This window comes from Salmo salar, chromosome ssa15 (genome assembly GCF_905237065.1).
Source record: "Salmo salar chromosome ssa15, Ssal_v3.1, whole genome shotgun sequence".
NCBI classification, from domain to species: domain Eukaryota; kingdom Metazoa; phylum Chordata; class Actinopteri; order Salmoniformes; family Salmonidae; genus Salmo; species Salmo salar.
In genome coordinates this window covers 92,152,229-92,175,068 of record NC_059456.1, presented here as the reverse complement: position 1 = coordinate 92,175,068, position 22,840 = coordinate 92,152,229, and the positions used below count along the sequence as shown (strand labels likewise).

General features: G+C 42.5%; 1 protein-coding gene across 2 annotated transcripts in view; it reads left to right on the top strand.

Annotated features, from left to right (window-relative positions):
• The first annotated feature begins 616 nt into the window (after positions 1 to 616).
• Positions 617 to 22,840, top strand: part of LOC106572619 (inter-alpha-trypsin inhibitor heavy chain H6) — a 41,275-nt gene continuing 19,051 nt past the window's right edge. The window contains exons 1-3 of one of the 2 annotated variants that reach the window (XM_014146964.2): positions 617 to 1,070; positions 4,590 to 4,625; positions 7,350 to 7,504. In XM_014146964.2, the coding sequence (XP_014002439.1) occupies positions 948 to 1,070; positions 4,590 to 4,625; positions 7,350 to 7,504 (314 nt within the window). In that variant the 5' untranslated portion in view covers positions 617 to 947. The remainder of the gene's footprint in view (positions 1,071 to 4,589; positions 4,626 to 7,349; positions 7,505 to 22,840) is intronic. The other variant, XM_014146963.2, reaches the window with a different exon arrangement.

The following is a 22,840-nucleotide window of genomic DNA, read 5'->3' as shown; positions in this document are numbered from 1 at the left end:
TTCCCCCATACTGGTCCCACGTGGGCATCGAAACCACAACCCTGGCGTTGCAAGCACCATGATCTACCAACCGAGCCACACAGGACCTGATGGATGAAAGAAAGCTTTGCTAAAGGAGTCTCTTGGCTTGGCTAGATGTGCAACACTACTAATTACATATTTTTAAGAAAACTTGTGAACACTACTGATTACATATTTTTAAGAAAACTTGTGAACACTACTGATTACATATTTTTAAGAAACCTTGTTGACAATAAATACATTTGTGACAAAGGTATACAATACCACTAGTTAAGACAAAGAGCTTATTGTACTGAATAAGTGGAACTACATTTATGAAATAAATGGTGAAATAAAAATAAATTTTATATTTTACAGATCATGCAAACTTTCATTAGAGCCTAGATGTCAGATAGTCATTTATAAAAATGAAAGATACTTGTTTTACATTTGTGGGCCTCTGTTGTAGCCTATTTATTTGTATGTCAGTGTGGTATAGCGTCCTTTATAGGGTCCCATTTTGTAATTGAGAAAGGGGCAAGAGCAGAGTTTGGGATGTTTTTCTATCAAACTGTCGACATTCATGGGTTAATAATTTGTCATTTCTTCTCAAGCTGCTGATGGCAACAGTGCGCGAAATATCCAGTTATGTACACTCGAGGATACCCTACCGAACTCAACTCTTGCAATTTTGCGCCCACTGATTTTCTTTTGAGTTTTCATCTGATTATCTGTCAGTTATAAATTATACTTCAACTTATTTTCGGATATTTTTCATAGGTTTCAAAACAATTAAAATAAAACGGAGGGAGGGGAACGAGTCGACTGCCCCTTGCAAAACTAACTTGAGAAATATGTGAGGCTTGTACTCCTACCGCGTGCTCTCACTGACTGGCAACGTGAGACAACTGGCAACATAACGTTTTTCATCTCGGAGACAAAAGTATATGACCATGGGGAAAGTGGATTTAAAAACCCGTTGTATTTTCTTTTTCATCATCATCTCAGTCCAGCGGGGATTTTCAGAGGAATTTGTAGCACACCAGGGAGCAAAAGACATACTTTTACAGGTGAGAATGATTGTATATTCCTATGGGACTGGACTAATATTGGAAATGATTGTATATTTCTATGGGACTGAATTAATATTGGAAATTATTTTATATTTCTATGGGACTGGATTAATATTGGAAATGATTTTATATTTCTATGAGGCTGGACTAATATTGGAAACTCTTGAAAAACAGGCTACTCAGTCAAGACAGCCTCAAAAATCATGTTGTTTTTCTTCATCATTTATCCATGGTCAGCTTTTCCCCACTTATACTATGCTACATTCCTTTTTGCACTAAATATGTAATTTTTGCACTCAAGTGAGGGTGTAACTTTACTGCACATTACTTTGGGATACAGTGCCTTCAGAAAGTATTCCACATTCTGTTGTGTTACTGCCTACATTCAAAATAGATTCAATATATTTTTTTATAACCCATCTACACACAATACCCCATAATGACAAAATGAAAACATGTTTTTAGAATTGTTTTGCAAATGTACTGAAAAAGAAATACAGAAATATCTAATTTACATAATTACTCACACCCCTGAATCAATAGATGTTAGAATTACCTTTGGCATCGATTACACCTGTGAGTCTTTCTGGGTAAGTCTCTAAGTGTTTTGCACACCTGAATTGCACAATATTTGCACATTATTCCTTAAAAAATTATTCAAGCTCTATCAAGTTGGTTGTTGTTCATTGCTAGACAGCCATTTTCAAGTCTTGCCATAGATTTTCAATCCGATTTAAGTCAAACTGTAACAAGGCCACTCAGAAACATTCGATGTCGTTTTGGTAAGCCACTCCAGTGTATATTTGGCCTTGTGTTTAAGGTTATTGTCCTGCTGAAGGTGAATTTGTCTCCCAGTGTCTGTTGGTATATAGACTGAAGCAGCTTTTCCTCTAGGATTTTGCCTGTGCTTAACTCTATTCAGTTTCAGTGATGTGTTTTGTTGGATTTGCCCCAAATATAACGCTTTGTAAACAGGACAAGTTAATTTCTTTGCCAAATTGTTTGCAGTTTTATTTTAGTGCCTTATTGCAAACAGGATGCATGTTTTTGAATATTTTATTCTGTACAGGCTTCCTTCTTTTCACTCTGTCAATTAGGTTAGTATTATGGAGTAACTACAATGTTGTTGATCCATCCTCAGTTTTCTCCTATCACAGCCATTAAAATCTGTAACTGTTTTAAAGTCAACATTGGCCTCATGGTGAAGTCACCGAGTAGTTTTCTTCCTCTCCAGCAACTGAGTTAGGAAGGATGCCTGTATCTTTGTAGTGACAAAGTGTAATCAATAACTTTCCATGCTGAAAGGAAGATTCCATTTCTGTTTTTTGTTGTTGTTGTTGCCATCTACCAATATGTGACCTTCTTTGCGAGGCATTGGAAAACCTCCCTGGTCTTTGTTGTTGAATTGTTGTTTGAAATTCACTGGTGTACAAAGATGAGGTAGTCATTCCAAAGTCATGTTAAACACTATTATTTCACACAGAGTTAGTCAATGCAACTTATTACTTGACTTGATAAGCAAATATTTACTCCTGAACATATTTAGGCTTGCCATAACAAAGGCGTTGAATACTTAATGACTCAAGACATTAATTCATTTAATTTGTAAAAATGTCACAAAACATACACTATATATACAAAAGTATGTGGACTCCCCTTCAAATTAGTGGATTTGGCTATTTCAGGCACACCCGTTGCTTACAATTGAGCACACCGCCATGCAATCTCCATAGACAAACATTGGCAGTAGAATGGCCTTACTGAAGAGCTCAGTGACTTTCAAAGTATTCACATCTGCCATATGCAGAGCCTTCAGAAAGTATTCACAACCTTTGACTTTTTCCACATTTTGTTGTGTTATAGCCTGAATTTAAAATTGAATAAATTCAGATTTTTTGCCAATGGCCTACACACAATACCCCATAATGTCAAAGTGGAATTACACTACATTACCAAAAGTATGTGGACACTGCTTGTTGAACATCTCATTCCAAAATCATGGGCATTAATATGGAGTTGGTCCCCCCTTTGCTGCTATAACAGCCTCCACTCTACTGTGAAGGCTTTACACTTGATGTTGGAACATTTCTGCGGGGACTCGCTTCCATTCAGCCACAATCACATTAGTGAAGTCAAGCACTGATGTGGGGTGATTAGGCCTGACTCGCAGTCGGCGTTCCAATTCATCCCAAAGGTGTTCAATGGGGTTGAGGTCAGGTCTCTGTGCAGGCCAGTCAAGTTCTTCCACACTGATCTCAACAAACCATTTCTGTATGGACCTCGCTTTGTGCACGGGGGCATTGTCATGCTGAAACAGGAAAGGGCACCCCCAAACTGTTGCCACAAAGTTGGAAGCACAGAATCTTCTAGAATGTCATTGTATGCTGTAGTGTTAAGATTTCCCTTCACTGGAACTAAGGGGCCTAGCCCGAACATGAAAAACAGCCTCAGACCATTATTCCTCCTCCAACAAACATTACAGTTGGTTCCATGCATTGGGGCAGGTAGCTTTCTCCTGGCATTCACCAAACCCAGAATCGTCCGTTGGACTGCCAGATGGTGAAGCGTGATTCATCACTCCAGAGAACGCATTTCTACTGCTTCAGAGTCCAATGGCGGTGAGCTTTACACCACTCCAGCCGACGCTTGGTGATCTTAGACTTGTGTGCGGCTGCTCGGCCATGGAAACCCATTTCATGAAGCTCCCGACTAACAGTTTTTGTGCTGACGTTGCTTCCAGAGGCAGTTTGGAACTCGATAGTGAATGTTGCAACCGAGGACAGACGCTTTTTACACGTTACGCACTTTTGCGACTCGGAGGTCCTGTTATGTGAGCTTGTGTGGCCGAGACGTTTCCACTTCACAATAAAAACACTTACAGTTGACCGGGGCAGCTCTAGCAGGGCAGAAATTTGACAAACTGACTTGTTGGAAAACCGAACTTGCACCTCTGTGTACAGTGAAAGCATTTATTTAAAGTTACCCCTTCATTCATGAATAGCTTCGATTCAACTTATTTTGACACAGAAATATTGACCCAACACCACACATAGATTCTGGAGATTAATTTAAAAGGAGGGAATTTTGTAAGGTAACTACAATACTTGTTAGAATATTGTCACTTTTCCAAGTCAAGTTCTCCTCTTTAATACAACTTCTTATCGTAGATAAGGACCTAAATGTACTAACTTACATTTTAAATCATCTTCTTTCCCATACAGTGATACAACATTGTGTGGAAGGTTATAGATTTTGGAATAATGATGGCTTTAGGGCAACTCTGTGGTCTTAAGTCACTACTAAGCAAGCTTTTATTAATCTATTAAGATTTTAAATCTTTGCACAATGTTCAGAAGGCATCAGCTTGTTTAGATTACATTTTTCCAAACTATCGGACTCCAGCAATCTGTTACTGTCAGGGCACTGGTGTGAATAAATGTTCCTTACTGCTGCGCTCAATCCCATAGTTAGGATTCATTACTTTTATTAACTTTCTCTCTGTTATTTTCTCTCCAGAGAGTGAGACGCCAGAGCAAAGCAGCTAAATCTGTGGTGAGTATGAGCTACATGAAACAGCCTGTTGTTCATGACCCAGTCCCAGTGGAATGTGTCATAAGCAAAACAAAACATTAAAATCAGGGATATCTGGCTAGCGACAAAAGTGGCGGCTTAGGGCCCCGCGTGACTAACAAAATCAATAGGGCCTCCTGGAGGTCAAGGCCCTTTGGCATGTGCGCTGCGTGCCAAGGCGATCATTCGGCCACGATTACTACAAGTTTACTGTAGATACTGTCGCTGGCTAGACTAACTAGACTAATTTACCAATCCATGTACATTTTTACTAACCGGGTAATTGAGTGACTGTCATTGAGTGACATATAACAAGAGGAAAACTCATCAGTAAGTTGAGTCCCCCCACCAAAAAAGTAGCTACGTCCCTGCTGACAGTCACTCAATTAGCCAGTGGTGTAATGTACTTAAGTAGAAATACTTTAAAGTACTACTTAAGTCGTTTTTGGGGTATCTGGACTTCACTTTACTATTTATATTTTTGCCAACTTTTACATTTATTTCATTACATTCCTAAAGAAAATAATGTACTTTTTACTTCATACATTTTCCCTGACACCCAAACGTACTCGTTACAATTTGACAGGAAAATGGTCCAATTCACGCACTTATCAAGAGATCCTCCCTGGTCATCCCTACTGCCTCTGATCAGGCAGACTCACTTAACACAAATGTTTCATTTGTAAATTATGTCTGAGTTTTGGAGTGTACCCCTGGCTATCTGTAAATAAATAAAATGTAAATGTTCCGTCTGGTTTGCTTAATATAAGGAATTTATACTTTTACTTTGACTTTTGATACTTAAGTATATTTTAACAGTTCCATTTACTTTTGATACTTGAGTATATTTAAAACTACTTTTAGACTTTTACCCAAGTAGTATTTTACTGGGTGATTTTCACTTTAACTTGATTCATATTCTATTATGGTATCTTTACTTTTACTCAAGTATAGTAATTGAGTACTTTTTCCACCACTAGCCCTTGTCAGCAACATTTTATAGGTAGCTTTAAAATTGCTAAATGTTCTCTCCGTCCTATGGCATAATGTGAAGAACTGCAGGAAATTAGCTTTAAAAGTGCAACATTTTCTCTCCATCTCATAGGAAAATGTTTAGAACTGTATTAAATATGCTTTAAAACTGAATTTCTTTCTCTCAGACCCATGGCAAAATGAATAGAATTGCATGAAATTAGTTTTAAAACTGCAAAATGTTCTCTCTGCCCCATGGAAACATTTGTAGAATTGCAGAAATGTTGCTTTAAAACATTTTTCTCAATGCCCCATGCTATTCCACGTTGGTTCAACGTAATTACGTGGAAACAACTTTTCTTTTTGAAAATTCTAGTGTCATAATTGACTACAAAGTGTAAAATAGGATCATTTTGGTCATAAAGTCAGTCTCATCAAAACTGAGATTTGCGAGATGATAGGGAAACATTTTATGTCACGCAATGAATGGTCTCATAACAGTTTTCCATTGGTTGGGTTTGTTTTAATCCTGCCCACCTGCTCACAGCTGGCAGCACCCAATAAATATCCCTATGGGGCTAGTGAGGGACCATCAGTAAATTACACACTGTACATGGGGACAATATTTTAAAGGTCAATATCTACAAATAACAATGACTTAAAAACCTCAAACCAACTACAGATTGTAGAAATGCATATTCAAATATTGAAAGCATTTAATGAGACAACTGAAAAATGTGCAACATGAAAATATTGTCCCATTTACATTGTGTAGTTCATTGACTGTCCCTAACTAGCCCCAGAGCTAGGCTTTTCAAAATCAAAACAACTTTGCCACGGTCGCACACCAGCCTGCTGAAGCTAATTGGCTAAATAATTTGGCTTACGCTTCCCACATGCGAACACACACAAGAGACACCCACATCAAACCAAACCCTGAACCAACTCATATTTGAATTCAGTTTCTTAATGAACCAAATCTAAAACAAGGCCACATCAGGAAATGGATAGCAACATGATGATTAAAGACACTAGTATTAGGTTAGGAAAAAGTCATGCTGCAAGTGAAGATCTACCTATCACTCTCATTGCAATCTGTAGTTATAACCTGTGTGCCACACAGAGTAAGAAACCCTACAGTACAGTATCTCAATGGAGGCAACACTTTATTTGACGCTTTGAATGTTGCCAGTGACAGAATGTAAATCATCCATTATTACTCTAAAGTGATAGGTCTCTGATGTGTCAGAAAGCTTGTCCACTGTCTTTGATACCAGTGAGTAATGAGAAACAGGTCTGTCTTGTCTGTCTGTCTGTCTGTCTGTCTGTCTGTCTGTCTGTCCCTCAGGTCTGTCTGTCTGTGTCCTGGCCTAGCAGTAATGTGGCCCAGCTGACCAGATTGGTCTCAGCAGGGCCCAGAATTAGCCAAGTAAACAAGGGGGTGGGAGGGATATCTTGCAGAGTGTGGCTTTGTATCATTTGTATAAACTTGTCAAGCCACTGAAGCCAGGGTAAAAAGCCCAGTAATACTAGGATTTCCAATTCCAAAAGAGCCCGACCACGACTCAAACCTGGGTCTTCTCAACTGTCAGTCAAACAGCCATTACACCAAGAAGTCCAAAGCTCTTCATGAGGTCGCTATTGGTTTTGTACTAGGGTAGCTATATAAAGATTTAATCAGATCAAATGTATATGTTCCTTGCTGACGGTTTGGTGTGTCTTGTGTGTTCACAGCTGAAGGTGACAGACTACCATGTGAGGTGTTCTGTCGTGTCTCGCTATGCCCACATCACAATCCAGAGCGCTGTGTGGAACCAGCTACCTGTCACCAAGGAGGCAGCCTTTGAGGTGGACCTGCCCTCTGCTGCATTCATCTCCAACTTCACCATGTGAGTCAGAATCACACGCTTCAAGTCAAGTTTACTTTATTATCCTCTCTCTCTCTCTTTCCCCTCTTGTGTTCTTATAAGACACCTCATCACAGGTAGTGGGAATGTAATCAAATTAATTGTTCTTTCCCTTGGAATGATATCCTTCTTGCCTGGGTCCCAGTCTGTTTCTGCTCCCTTGCCAACTCCTTATGCTAGACAATGAGGGACGAGGAGTTGGCATTATAGCACAAACAGACTGGCACTCAGGCTATTGTCCTTCAGGATCAAAAGGACTTTTATTTTCAACTGTGAAGGGGATTGTTCACATGCAGGAGACACTATGAATCACCTCAGAGAGTATAACATTAAATTAGTACATAGAAATATAGAAAAAGCAGGGTAAAATAAGGTAGTAAATAAACAAATCAAATCCTGAATACCAGTCAGGTCAGTGGTTCCAAATAAAAACTTCAAAGGAATTATGTCAGGAACTGACATTCCGTCCAGTGTGGAGAGGAGACACATAATTTAATTAATAAGAGGGCTGAAAACCACTCTCCCACTCTCCTTAAAAAAAACTAGAAATATAAACAAGATAAAAAAGTCAACAGTACAGACCCAACGAGGAACCGTAGTCTGAAGTTGGGTTTGTGAGCAGAAGCGGCTCAGAAGGGGGAAGAGTCGGAGGGAACTTAGAAGCAGATGAATACCTGGCTTTATAAATGTACGTCGGAAAGTTATAAGAAAAATGACAGGAGGTTGGCCTGTTTTCTTCCCCTTCTCTCTCCTGCGAAGTTTACCAAGGCACTGAGCCAAGGTACATGTGCACACACACACATACAACTACATACTGACACACAGCCTACACACGTCACGCACAGACCCATTTACATGTCGTTTTAGTTTAACATGCATATAATCTCTTTTTTCTGTCAGTCACACACACACAACACACACTCGACACAGGGCCGCATGCTCGTCACCAACTAACTCAGTTGGAAAATAGCCGTGCGACTCTATTTCTTTAGTTCAGTGGAGTTTCTCAACGTGTGACTGAGGGCCTTGTGTACTGTGTGTAGGTCACTCAATTGCAGCCGTTCCCAGTTCCCACTCCCTCTCAGCTACACATACATACAGGCTGCTATATTTTCCACCCTGATAAACCCAACATTCCATTCTGCTCTGTGTCTGAAACAAGACGTGCTTCAAGGCTGCAGTTTATTTCGGTTGGTCCCTGTTGGTTTTTATTTTAATATATTTGTTCAAAGGACCTTATTTTAGCAAAGGAACTGTATGGTTGGGATTAAGGTCTATGTGCGAGCTCTGGTCCAGTTTGATTGGGAAATGGTTGGGAAATTGTTGGGTGTAGATTCTCCAGGGGCCATGGATGGGGTTTTCGAGTGTTACTCGATCTCTTTCCAGTAATCAGGCGTAGGTCCCAAATGCCACTCTATTCCCAATATACAGTGCCTTTGGAAAGTTTTCAGATCCCTTGACTTTATCCACATTTTGTTACGTTACAGCCTTATTTTTCCTGATAAATCTACACACAATACCCCATAATGACAATCCGAAAACAGGCTTTTAGAAAAAACTGAAATACCTTATTTACATAAGTATTCAGACCCTTTGCTATGAGACTCGAAATTGAGCTCAGGTGCATCCAGGTTCCATTGATCATCCTTAAGATGTTTTTACAACTTGATTGGAATCCAACTATGCTAAATTAAATTAATTGGACATGATTTGGAAAGGCACACACCTGTCTATATAAGGTCCCACAGTTGACAGCGCATGTCCGAGCAAAAACCAAGCCATGAGGTCAAAGGAATTGTCCGTAGAGCTCCGAGACAGGATTGTGTTCAGGCACAGATCTGGGGAAGGGTACCAAAAAATGTCTACAGCACTGTGTCTACAGTGACCTCCATCATTCTTAAATGGAAGAAGTTTGGAACCACCAAGACTCTTCCTAGAGCTGGCCACCTGGCCAAACTCAGAAATTGGAGGAGAAAAGCCTTGGTCAGGGAGGTGACCAAGAACTCAATGGTCACTCTGACAGAGCTCCAGAGTTCCTCTGTGGAGATGGGAGATCTTCCAGAAGGACAACTATCTCTGCAGCACTCCAACAATCAGGCCTTTATGGTAAAAGTGGCCAGGTGGAAGCTACTCCTCAGTAAAAGACACATGACAGCCCGCTTGGAGTTTGCCAAAAGGCACCTAAAGACTCTTACACCATGACAAACAAGATTCTCTGGTCTGATGAAACCAAGATTAAACTCTTTGGCCTGAATGCCAAGTGTCACGTCTGGAGGAAACCTGTCTCCATCCTCTGTGGAGATGGGAGAACCTTCCAGAAGGACAACCATTAGGATCAATCTTCTTTGGAGAATAAAACACACAGAGACGCATACAAAGCTCTCCCTCGCCCTCCATTTGGCAAATCTGACCATAATTCTATCCTCCTGATTCCTGCTTACAAGCAAAAATTAAAGCAGGAAGCATCAGTGACTAGATCAATAAAAAGTGGTCAGATGAAGCAGATGCTAAGCTACAGGACTGTTTTGCTAGCCCAGACTGGAATATGTTCCGGGATTCCTCCGATGGCATTGAGGAGTACACCACATCAGTATTTGGCTTTATCAATAAGTGCATAGATGACGTCGTCCCCACAGTGACCGTATGTACATACCCCAACCAGAATCCATGGATTACAGGCAACATCCGCACTGAGCTAAAGGGTAGAGCTGCCGCTTTCAAGGAGTGGGATTCTAACCCGGAAACGTATAAGATATCCTGCTATGCCCACAGACGAACCATCTGGCAAAGCATCAATACAGGACTAAGATCGAATCGTACTACACCGGCTCTGACACTCGTCGGATGTGTAATGGCTTGCAAACCATTACAGACTACAAAGGGAAGCAGAGCTAAACTACTTCTATGCTCGCTTCAAGGCAAATGACACTGAAACATGCATGAGAGCACCTGCTGTTTCAGGAGACTGTGTGATCACGCTCTCCGCAGCCGATGTGGGTAAGACCTTTAAACAGGTCAACATTCACAAGGCTGCGGGGCCAGATGGATTACCAGGACATGTACTGTGAGCATGCGCTGACCAAAGTGTCAGGGTGGAGACCTGAGCCAACTCCCCGTGCTTACCGTGGGGAGCGAGTGACGAAGCAAGCACCGTGTTATGCGGTGATGCGCACTGTGTCGCCAGTGCGCATTCACAGCCCGGTGCGATCTGTGTCCGCGCCCCGCATTTGTCGAGCTAGGTTGAGCATTCAGCCAGGAAGGGTGGTGCCAGCTCAGCGCTCCTGGTCTCCAGTTCGCCTTCTCGGTCCAGGATATCCTCCGCCGGCTCTGCGCACTGTGTCGCCAGTGCGTATTCACAGCCCAGTGCGTCCTATGCCAGCGCCCCGCATTTGCCGGGCGAAAATAAGCCTCCAGCCAGGACGGGTTGTACCAGCTCTACGATCGAGACAGTGCGCCTCCACGGCCCAGTATATCCTGTGCCTGCCCCACGTACCCAGCCTCCAGTGAGTCTATCCAGCCTGGTATGCCCTGTGCCTGCTCCTCGCGCTTGCCCTGAGGTGCGTGTCACCAGTCTGGCGCCACCTGTGCCAGCCCCACGCATCAGGCCTCCAGTGCGCCTGCCCAGTCCGGGGTGTCCTGTTCCTGCTCCCCGCACTCGCCCTGAGGTGCGTGTTACTAGTCTGGCGCAACCTGTGCCAGCCCCACGCATCAGGCCATCAGGCATTCCTAGTCCAGAGCTTCCGGCGACAGTTCCCAGTCCAAAGCTTCCAGCGACGTTTCGCAATCCGGAACCTCCTGAGACGGCCCGCAGTCCGGAACCTCCTGAGATGGCCCGCAGTCCGGAACCTCATGAGACGGCCCGCAGTCCGGAACCTCCTGAGATGGCCCGCAGCGGAACCTCCTGAGACGGCCAGCAGTCCGGGAACCTCCTGAGACGGCCCGCAGTCCGGAACCTTCAGTGACGGCCCGCAGTCCGGAACCTTCAGCGACGGTCCGCAGTCCGGAGTCTTCAGCGACGATCCGGAGTCTTCAGGGACGGTCCGCAGTCCGGAGTCTTAAGCGACGGTCCGCAGTCCGGAACCTCCAGCGGCGGTCCGCAGTCCGGAACCTCCAGCGGCGGTCCGCAGTCCAGAACCTCCAGCGGCGGTCCGCAGTCCAGAACCTCCGGTGATGATCCCCGGTCCGGATCCTTCGGCGACGATCCAGAGTCCGGTGACACAAAAGCGGAGGGATCAGTGGGCGGAGCAGGGGTTACGCCCCGAACCGGAGCCGCCTCCTCTGCTGGAGGATCTGCGGGATGAGAAGGTTCTGAGTACTGCACCAGAGCTGCCATAGACATTTGTCACCCTCCCTAACCCTCCCTTTTTTTTGTTTTTTTTGTTGTTGTTTAGGTGCGATCGGAGTCCGCACCTTGGGGGGGGGTTTGGTACTGTCACGTCCTGACCATGGAAAGCTGTTATTTTCTATGGTAGTGTAGGTCAGGGCGTGACAGGGGGGTTTTCTAGTTTAGTTTTTCTATGTTGTTATGTTCTAGTTTTGTATTTCTATGTTGGGTTTTGTTTGGGATGATCTCCAATTAGAGTCAGCTGGTCATCGTTGTCTCTAATTGGAGATCATACTTAAGGAGGTGTTTTTCCCACCTGGGTTTGTGGGAGATTGATTTTGAGTTAGTGTATGTTACTACTCTGAGTCACGGTTTGTTGTTTTTGTTCGTTTAGTTTATTGTGTATGTATTGCATAGTTTCACAGTGAAAATAAAATGTGGAACGACACACATGCAGCACTTTGGACCACTCCTTCCTATGACAACCGTGACAGACTATAACAAATCCTCAAATGAAACATATTGTGCTATTTATCACAGACTACTTTGTGTCAAAGATTAACAAGGACTCTCTCCTTAACAGTGTCATGATCAAAGATATGATCACGAGCCTCATCTCCAGTATATCGTTTGGTCATTGTGCTGCTACAGAATGAATTTTGAGCAAGGACTCAAAAAAGCTTTATTTACCAGAGCTGTGAGAAAATTTCTATCTATATATTATTGAAACAATGTTGCGATTGTTTGTGAGAATGCCAACAAGTGTGGTTCCCCTGGGGTAAAGATTCTATTGGGGAAAGGTTCCCGTGGGGTTTGCCATGTAAGCCAAGAAGGGGAGTGAGGTGTGTGGTTTTTACTTTTTTATTTCACCTTTATTTAACCAGGTAGGCCAGTTGAGAACAAGTTCTCATTTACAACTGCGACCTGGCCAAGATAAAGCAAAGCAGTGCGACACAAACAACACAGAGTTACACATGGGATAAAGAAACGTACAGTCAATAACACAATAGAAAAATATCTATATACAGTGTGTGCAAATGTAGTAAGATTAGGGAGGTAAGGCAATAAATAGACCATAGTGGCAAAATAATAAACATTTAGCATTAACACTGGAGTGATAGATGTGCAGAAGATGAATATGCAAGTAGAGATACTGGGGTGCAAAGGAACAAAACAATTTATAACAATATGGGGATGAATTAGTTGGGTGGGCTATTTACAGATGGGCTGTGTACAGGTGCAATGATCGGTAAGTTGCTCTGACAGCTGATGCTTAAAGTTAGTGAGGGAGATATAAGACTCTAGCTTCAGTGATTTTGCAATTTGTTCCAGTCATTGGCAGCAGAGAACTGGAAGGAAGGATGAGTTGGCTTTGTGGATGACCAGTGAAATATACCTGCTGGAGCGCGTGCTACGGGTGGGTACTGCTATGGTGACCAGTGAGCTGAGATAAGGCGAGGCTTTACCTAGAAAAGACTTACAGATGACCTGGTGCCAGTGGATTTGGCGACTAATATGAAGCGAGGGCCAGCTAACGAGAGCATACAGGTCACAGTGGTGGGTGGTATATGGGGCTTTGGTGACAAAATGGATGGCACTGTGATAGACTACATCGAATTTGCTGAGTAGAGTGTTGGAGGCTATTTTGTAAATGACATTGCCGAAGTCAAGGATCGGTAGGATAGTCAGTTTTACGAGGGCATGTTTGGCAGCATGAGTGAAGGATGCTTTGTTGCGAAATAGGAAGCCAATTCTAGATTTAATTTTGGATTGGCGATGCTTAATGTGAGTCTGGAAGGAGAGTTTACAGTCTAACCAGACACCTAGGTATTTGTAGTTGTCCACATATTCTAAGTCAGAACTGTCCAGAGTAGGGATGCTAGACGGGCGGGCGGGTGCGGGCAGCGATCGGTTGAAGAGCATGCATTTAGTTTTACTTGCATTTAAGAGCAGTTGGAGGCCACGGAAGGAGTGTCGTATGGCATTGAAGCTCGTCTGGAGGTTTATTAACTTCTCTAGGGCCAGTGGGACGATTTCGTCCCACCTACGTAACAGCCAGTGGAATCCCATGGCGCGTTATTCAAATACCTTAGAAATGCTATTACTTCAATTTCTCAAACATATTACTATTTTACACCATTTTAAAGACAAGACTCTCGTTAATCTAACCACACTGTCCGATTTCAAAAAGGCTTTACAACGAAAGCAAAACATTAGATTATGTCAGCAGAGTACCCAGCCAGAAATAATCAGACACCCATTTTTCAAGCTAGCATATAATGTCACATAGACCCAAACCACAGCTAAATGCAGCACTAACCTTTGATGATCTTCATTAGATGACAATCTTAAGACATTATGTTATACAATACATGCATGTTTTGTTCAATCAAGTTCATATTTATATCAAAAACCAGCTTTTTACATTAGCATGTGACGTTCAGAACTAGCATACCCCCGCAAACTTCCGGTGAATTTACTAAATTACTCTCGATAAACGTTCACAAAAAACATAACAATTATTTTAAGAATTATAGATACAGAACTCCTCTATGCACTCGCTATGTCCGATTTTAAAATAGCTTTTCGGTGAAAGCACATTTTGCAATATTCTAAGTAGATAGCCCGGCATCACAGGGCTAGCTATTTAGACACCCACCAAGTTTAGCCCTCACCAAAGTCAGATTTACTATAAGAAAAATGTTATTACCTTTGCTGTTCTTTGTCAGAATGCACTCCCAGGACTTCTACTTCAATAACAAATGTTGGTTTGGTTCAAATAATCCATAGTTATATCCAAATAGCGGCGTTTTTTTGTGCGTTCAAGACACTATCCGAAAGGGTAAAGAAGGGTGACGCGCCCGACGCGTTTCGTGACAAAAAAAATTCTAAATATTCCATTACCGTACTTCGAAGCATGTCAACCGCTGTTTAAAATCAATTTTTATGCTATTTTTCTCGTAAAAAAGCGATAATATTCCGACCGGGAATCTGTGTTTTAGTACAAAGAGAGAGAAAATAAAAACATGGGGTCGCCTCGTGCACGCGCCTCAGTCAGATTGTCCTCTGATAGACCACTTACCAAAGGCGCTAATGTTTTTCAGCCAGGGGCTGCCTCGACATCATTCAGCTTTTTCCCGGGTTCTGAGAACCTATGGGAGCCGTAGGAAGTGTCACGTTACAGCAAAGATCCTAAGTTTTCAATAAAAAGAGTCAAGAAGCCCAAGGAATGGTCAGACAGGGCACTTCCTGTACAGAATCTTCTCAGGTTTTTGCCTGCCATATGAGTTCTGTTATACTCACAGACACCATTCAAACAGTTTTAGAAACTTTAGGGTGTTTTCTATCCAAAGCCAATAATTATATGCATATTCTAGTTTCTGGGCAGTAGTAATAACCACATTAAATCGGGTACGTTTTTTATCCGGCCGTGTAAATACTGCCCCCTAGCCCTAACAGGTTAACACAGTGTCCAAATAAGGGCCAGAAGTATACAGATTGGTGTCGTCTGCGTAGAGGTGGCTCAGAGAATCACCAGCAGCAAGATCGACATCATTGATGTATACAGAGAAAAGAGTCTGCCCGAGAATTGAACCCTGTGGCACCCCCATAGAGACTGCCAGAGGACCGGACAACAGGCCCTCTGATTTGACACACTGAACTCTAACTGAGAAGTAGTTGGTGAACCAGGCGAGGCAGTCATTTGACAAACGAAGGCTGTTGAGTCTGCCAATAAGAATGCGGTGATTGACAGAGTCGAAAGCCTTGGCCAGGTCGATGAAGAAGGTGGCACAGTATTGTCTTTTGTCAGTGGCTGTTATGATATCGTTTAGGACCTTTAGCTTGGCTGAGGTGCACCAATGACCAGCTCGGAAACCAGATTGCATAGCGGAGAAGGTGCGGTGGGATTCGAAATGGTCGATGATCTGTTTGTTAACAGGCAGGGCAGGAGAGATATAGGTCTGTAACAGTTGGGGTCTAGAGTGTCTCCCCCTTTAAAGAGGGGGATGACCGCGGCAGCTTTCCAATCTTTAGGGATCTCAGACGATACGAAAGAGAGGTTGAACAGGCTAGTATTAGGGTTTGCAACAATTGCGGCAGATAATTTTAGAAAGAGAGGGTCCAGATTGTCTAGTCCAGCAGATTTGTATGGGTCCAGATTTTGCCGCTCTTTCAGAACATCAGCTATCTGGATTTGGGTGAAGGAGAAGTGGAGGAGGCTTGGGCAAGTTGCTGTGGGGGGTGCAGAGCTGTTGATCGGGGTAAGGGTAACCAGGTGGAAAGCATGGCCAGCCGTAGAAAATGCTTATTGAAATTCTCGATTATCGTAGATTTATCGGTGGTGACAGTGTTTCCTAGCCTCAGTGCAGTGTGCAGCTGGGAGGTGGTGCTCTTATTCTCCATGGACTTTACAGTGTCCCAGAACTTTTTGGTGTTTGTGCTACAGGATGCAAATTTCTGTTTCAAAAAGCTAGCCTTTGCTTTCCTAACTGCCTGTGTATATTGGTTCCTAACTTCCCTGAAAATCTGCATATCGCGGGGGCTATTCGATGCTAATGCAGTACGCCACAGGATGTTTTTGTGCTGGTCAAGGGCAGTCAAGTCTGGAGTGAACCAAGGGCTATATCTGTTCTTAGTTCTACATTTTTGAGTGGGGCATGCTTATTTAAGATGGTGAAGAAAGCACTTTTAAAGAATAACCAAGCATCTTCTACTGACGGAATGAGGTCAATATCCTTCCAGGATACCAGGGCCAGGTCGATTGGAAAGGCCTGCTCGCTGAAGTGTTTTAGGGAGCGTTTGACAGTGATGAGGGGTGGTCGTTTGACCACGGACCCATTACGGACACAGGCAATGAGGCAGTGATTGCTGAGATACTGGTTGAAGTTAGCAAAGGTGTATTTAGAGGGCAGGTTGTCCAGGATGATATCTATGAGGGTGCCCGTGTTTTACGGATTTAGGGTTGTACCTGGTAGGTTCTTGATAATTTGTGTGAGATTGAGGGCATCTAGCTTAGAATGTAGGATTGCCAGGGTGTTAAGCATATCCCAGTTTAGGTCACCTAACAGTACGAACTCTGAAGATAAATTGGGGGCAATTCATTCACATATGGTGTTCAGGGGACAGCTGGGGGCTGAGGGGGGTCTATAACAAGCGGCAACAGTGAGAGACTTATTTCTGGAAAGGTGGATTTTTAAAAGTTGAAGCTCGAACTGTTTGGGCACAGACCTGGATAGCATGACAGAATTTTGCAGACTCTCTGCAATAGATTGCAACTCCACTCCCGTTGGCAGTTTTGTCTTGGCAGAAAATGTTGTAGTTGGGGATGGACATTTCTGAATTTTTGGTGGCCTTCCTAAGACAGGATTCAGACACGGCTAGGACATCAGGGTTGGTGGAGTGTGCTAAAGCAGTGAATAAAACAAACTTAGGGAGGAGGCTTCTGATGTTAACATGCATGAAACCAAGGCTTTTATGGTTACAGAAGTCAACAAATGATAGCGCCTGGGGAATAGGAGTGGAACTGGGGGCTACAGGGCCTGGGTTAACCTCTACATCACCAGAGGAACAGAGGAGGCGTAGGATAAGGGTACGGCTAAAGGCTATAAGAACTGGTCGTCTAGTGCATTGGGAACAGAGAATAAAAGGAACAGATTTCTATGCGCGGTAGAATAGATTCAGGGCATAATGTACAGACAATGGTATGGTAGGATGTGAGGACAGTGGAGGTAAACCTAGACGTTGAGTGACGATGAGAGAGGTTTCGTATTCTGGAGGCACCAGTTAAGCCAGGTGCGGTCTCTGCATGTATTTGGGGTGGGACAAAAGAGCTATCTAAGGCATGTTGAGCGGGACTGAGAGCTCTACAGTGAAATAAAACAATAAGATCTAGTCAAGACAGCAGTAGACAAGGCATATTGACATTAGAGAGAGGCATAAAGCAATCACAGGTGTTGATCAGGAGAGCTAAGACAACAACAGGTAAATGGCAATGAATGGGCAGAGCGGGTCAGTTAGGTACATTCAGGACCTGAGTTCGAGACTGGGGTAGACAGGTAAACAATATGAGGTACCGTGTTATTGAAACAGTCCAGGCGGCATCAGCTGTGTAGCCGAGTGATCATAGGGTCAAAAGAGCAGCAATAGGTGAGTCAGGGTGCTGTTCGGTAGTCACTACTATACAAGGTGAGCAGGGGATACAGCGTTCAGAAAAGCTTGCGGGTCGGGGCTAGTAGATGGTTCTTCGGCGACATCGTAACAGAATAGCCTGTTGGGACCACATCGGGCGGTCACGTCAGCAGTCCAGTCGTGATGGATCGGCGGGGCTCCGTGACGACAATAAAGGGTCCAGTTAGCGAAGGAGGTATTGTAGCCCTAGAATTAGCTGGTATATGGGCCTAGCTCGAGGCTAGCTCAAGGCTAGCTGGTGCTTGCTTCGGGACAGAGGCGTTAGCTAACAGGAGCCACTCGTTTACAGCTAGCTAGCTGCGATGATCCAGTGTAATGATCCAGAGCGGCAGGAATCCAGTGATGTGGTAGATAGAAGCAGTCCGATATGCTCTGTGTTGATATCGCGCTGTGCAGACTGGCAGGTATTATCCGAGCTAAGGCTGGCTGGTGACCGAGAAAAAGGTGAAGACCGCTAGCCGTGGCTAACAAAGACTTGTAGCTAGTTAGCTGGCTAGCTCCTGATGGAAGTTCCAGTTTTAAGGAATAAAAATAGCAGATCCATACCACATTGGGTGAGGCGGGTTGCAGGAAAATATATGAGTTCATAGATAGAAAGTGAGATTGAGATATATTCGAAAAAGACCGGCTATTTACCCGGGATAAGACAAAGACAAACACACACGTCCGACTGCTACACCATCTTGTATGGCATTGTGTGTGTGTGCTCAAACACACATGCATGTGGGGTTCTGGGAGAGGAAGTGTGTCCATCTGATGAATGGGCATGTGCCTGAACTCAATTTTATACACTAACTGTAGTATCACCCATTCATTTCTAATGACCGGTCATTTTTGACCAGGAACACCACAGGTGTACAAAAGTTAAATAAAACACCCAAAATTGTATGAAAATCATGAACATGTATTTTGTGTGTTCAGATGCCCTGTGTGGACAAAGTCATGGAACCTTATGACAATCAGATTCAATGAACTACATTTTCCTGAGAGAACTTGTAAATCAGTCCAATTCGACTGGAACACAGCAGGAGGGTTAAACTGCATTGTTGGTTCGGGGCTCATAAGTAAGCATTTCACTGTAAGGTCTTCACCTGTTGTATTCGGCGCATGTACCTAATACAATTTGATTTGATTTGATTTGAAAACCTGCTCCAGAGCGCTCAGGACCTCAGACTGGGGCTAAGGTTCACCTTCCAACAGGACTGCGACCCTAAGTGCACATCCAAGACAACACAGGAGTGGCTCCGGGACAAGTCTCATTGAGAGTCCCAGCCAGAGCCCGGACTTGAACCCGATCTAACATCTCTGGAGAGACCTGAAAATAGTTGTGCAGCAACGAATAAGGCTGAAAAGTAACATAATGTGGAAAAAGTAAAGTGGTCTGAATACCTTCCGAATGCAATGTAGTGCACTACTTTTGACCAGGACCCATAGGGCTGAGAAAGGGTTGGGTGTAGGTTGTAGGGTGCCAATGAGGGGGTTTTAGGGGGTTACTGGATCTCTTTCCAGTAATCCCTTGGACCCTGGTCAAAAGTGCATTATAGGGAATAGGTTGCCATTTTTTTGACACAGACCATTATGTTTTCAGAGAGAAATGACTCCCTCCTCTCACCCTTTGTCTGACACCATCTTCCTTCTGTAGCATGTTTTGAACTTAATATGTAAACCATTATGATACATATAGTACCAGTCAAAAGTTTGGACACATCTACTCATTCCACATTGTAGAATAATAGTGAAGACATCAAAACTATGAAATAACACATATGGAATCATGTAGTAACCAAAAAAGTGTTAAACTAATCAAAATATATTCTATATTTGAGATTCTTCAAAGTAGGCACCCTTTGCCTTGATGACAGCTTTGCACACTCTTGGCACTCTCTCAACCAGCTTCACCTGGAATGTTTTTCCTACAGTTTTGAAGGAGTTCCCACATACACTGAGCACTTGTTGGATGCTATTCCTTCACTCTGCTGTCCAACTCATCCCAAACCATCTCAATTAGGTTGAGGTTGGATGATTGTGTAGGCCAGGTCATCTGATGCAGCACTCCATCACTCTCCTTCTTGGTCAAATAGCCCTTACACAGCCTGGAGGTGTGTTTGGTCATTGTCCTTTTCAAAAAGAAATAAAAGTCCCACTAAGCGCAAACCAGATGGGATGGTGTATCGCTGCAGAATCCTGTGGTAGCCATGTTGGTTAAGTGTGCCTTGAATTCTAATTAAATCACCCACAGCGTCACCAGCAAAGCACACCAACACTATCACACCATGGTGGGAACCACACCTGCAGAGATCATCCGGTCACCTACTCTGCATCTCAAAGACACAGCAGTTGGAACCAAAAATCCCAAATTTGGAATCATCAGACCAAAAGACAGATTTCCACTGGTCTAATGTCCATTGCTCGTGTTTCTTGGCCAAAGCAAGTCTCTTCTTGTTATTGGTGTCCTTTAGTATTGATTTCTTTGCAGCAATTCGACCATGAAGACCTGATTCATACTGAACAGTTGATGTTGAGATGTGTCTGTTACTTGAACTTTGTGAAGCATTTTTTTTTTTTTGTGGTTGATCAGCTTTAATAGTGCAGATATTCCCCATATTTTTTTTTCCAAATACATATACACAGTACCAGTCATAGGTTTGGATACACCTACTCATTCAAGGGCTTTTCTTTATTTTTACTATTTTCTATATAGTGAAGACATCAAAACTATGAAATAACACATATGGAATCATGTATTAACCAAAAAAGTGTTAAACAAATCAAAATATATTTTATATTCTTCAAACTAGCCACCCTTGGCCTTGATGACAACTTTGCACACTCTTGGCATTCTCTCAACCAGCTTCACGAGGTTGATGTTGAGATGTGTCTGTTACTTGAACTCTGTGAAGCATTTATTTGGGCTGTAATTTCTGAGGCTGGTAAGTCAAATGAACAGCAGAGGTAATTCTGGGTCTTCCTTTCCAGTGGCGGTCCTCATGAGTCCAGTTTCATGATAGCGCTTCATGGTTTTTACGACTGGACTTATTCGCGGAATACTTGAAGAAACGTTCAAAGTTCTTGAAATTTTCCGGATTGACTGGCCTTCATGTCTAAAAGTAATAATGGACTGTCATTTCCCTTTGCTTATTTGAGCTGTTCTTGCCATAATTTGGACTTGGAATTTTACCAAATAGGGCTATCTTCTGTATACCCCCCTATCTTGTCACAATTCAACTGATTGGCTCAAATGCATTAAGAAGGAAATAAATTCTGCAAATGAACTTGTAACAAGGCACAATTGTTATTTGAAATGCATTCCAGGTGACTACCTCATGAAGCTGGTTGAGAGAATGTCAAGAATGTGCAAAGCTGTCATCAAGGCAAAGGATGGCTACTTTGAAGAATCTAAAATCTAAAATATATTTTGATTTGTTTAACACTTTTGGTTACTACATGATTCCATATGTGTCACATCCTGACCAGTGAAATGGTTCATTTGCCATAGTAGAATGGTCAGGGCGTGGCAGGGGGGTTGTTTTGGGGGTTTTGGGTTTTTTTTGGTTCAAGGGGAATTTGTTCTAGTTTTCATTTTCTATGCTTCGTTTTCCATGTTTGGCCAAGTATAGTTTCCAATCAGAGGCAGGTGTCTTTCGTTGTCTCTGATTGGAAGCCATACTTAGGCAGCCTGTTTTCCTTTGGGTTTTGTGGGTGGTTATTTTCCGTTTAGTTGTTTTACCTGACGGAACTGTTGGTCGTAGGTTATTTTGTTTAAAGTATTCTCTTAAAATAATAAAAGGATGAGCACTCAACACGCTGCGCCTTGGTCTGTTCACTACGACGCCTTTGACAATATGTGTTATTTCATAGTGTTGATGTCTTCACTATTATTCTACAATGTGGAAAATAGTAAAAATGAAGAAAAACCCTTGAATGAGTACGTGTGTCCAAACTTTTGAGTGGTACTGTACATATAGATACATAAACATGCATACATACACACATATACATAAACATATAACTACATATATGTACACATACATACATCATTTATAAATACACATACATACATACATACATACATACATACATACATACATACATACATACATACATACATACATACATACATACATACATACATACATATATATATAGATATATATCTTTTTAAATATATATTTTCCTTTATTACTTTCTAACCCTACCACTCCTCCCCAAATTGGAGTGAACTGGTGAACAACGCTTAGGCCTCTACTTCCAGCTTATAAATACTATATACATTTTATGGACACAGTCTATTTTACAGTAGTTCTATTTTATTTGTTTTTACTCCTGTCCCTTCTCAACCTCTCCCATCTATTTCTGATGTCCATCCGGTTTGATTTCTATTTGCCATATCTTTCAAACTGTGCTCTTTCACAAAAGTTCTTAACCTATATACGTTTTAATGGCACAGTATGTTTTACATGAGTTATCTTGTCATTATTTGTTGTTATTAGTCCCAACCTTCAGCTCCATTCAACCCCTCCCATCTATCTCTGAACACCATCCATATTGGATTTCTATTTGCTATATATTTTTCAACGGTGCTGTGATGTTTCACAAAAGTTCTGAACCTTTCTATTCTCATTATTTCTACAGATTGTTGAAAATAAAAAATGTTAATAAGATTATTATATTATTGATTGATTGACTATGACTCTGTGAAGCATTTTTTCAGATGCAATTTCTGAGGCTGGTAACTCTAATGAACTTATCCTCTGCACCAGAGGTAACTCTGCGTCTTCCTTTCCTTTGGCGGTCCTCATGAGAGC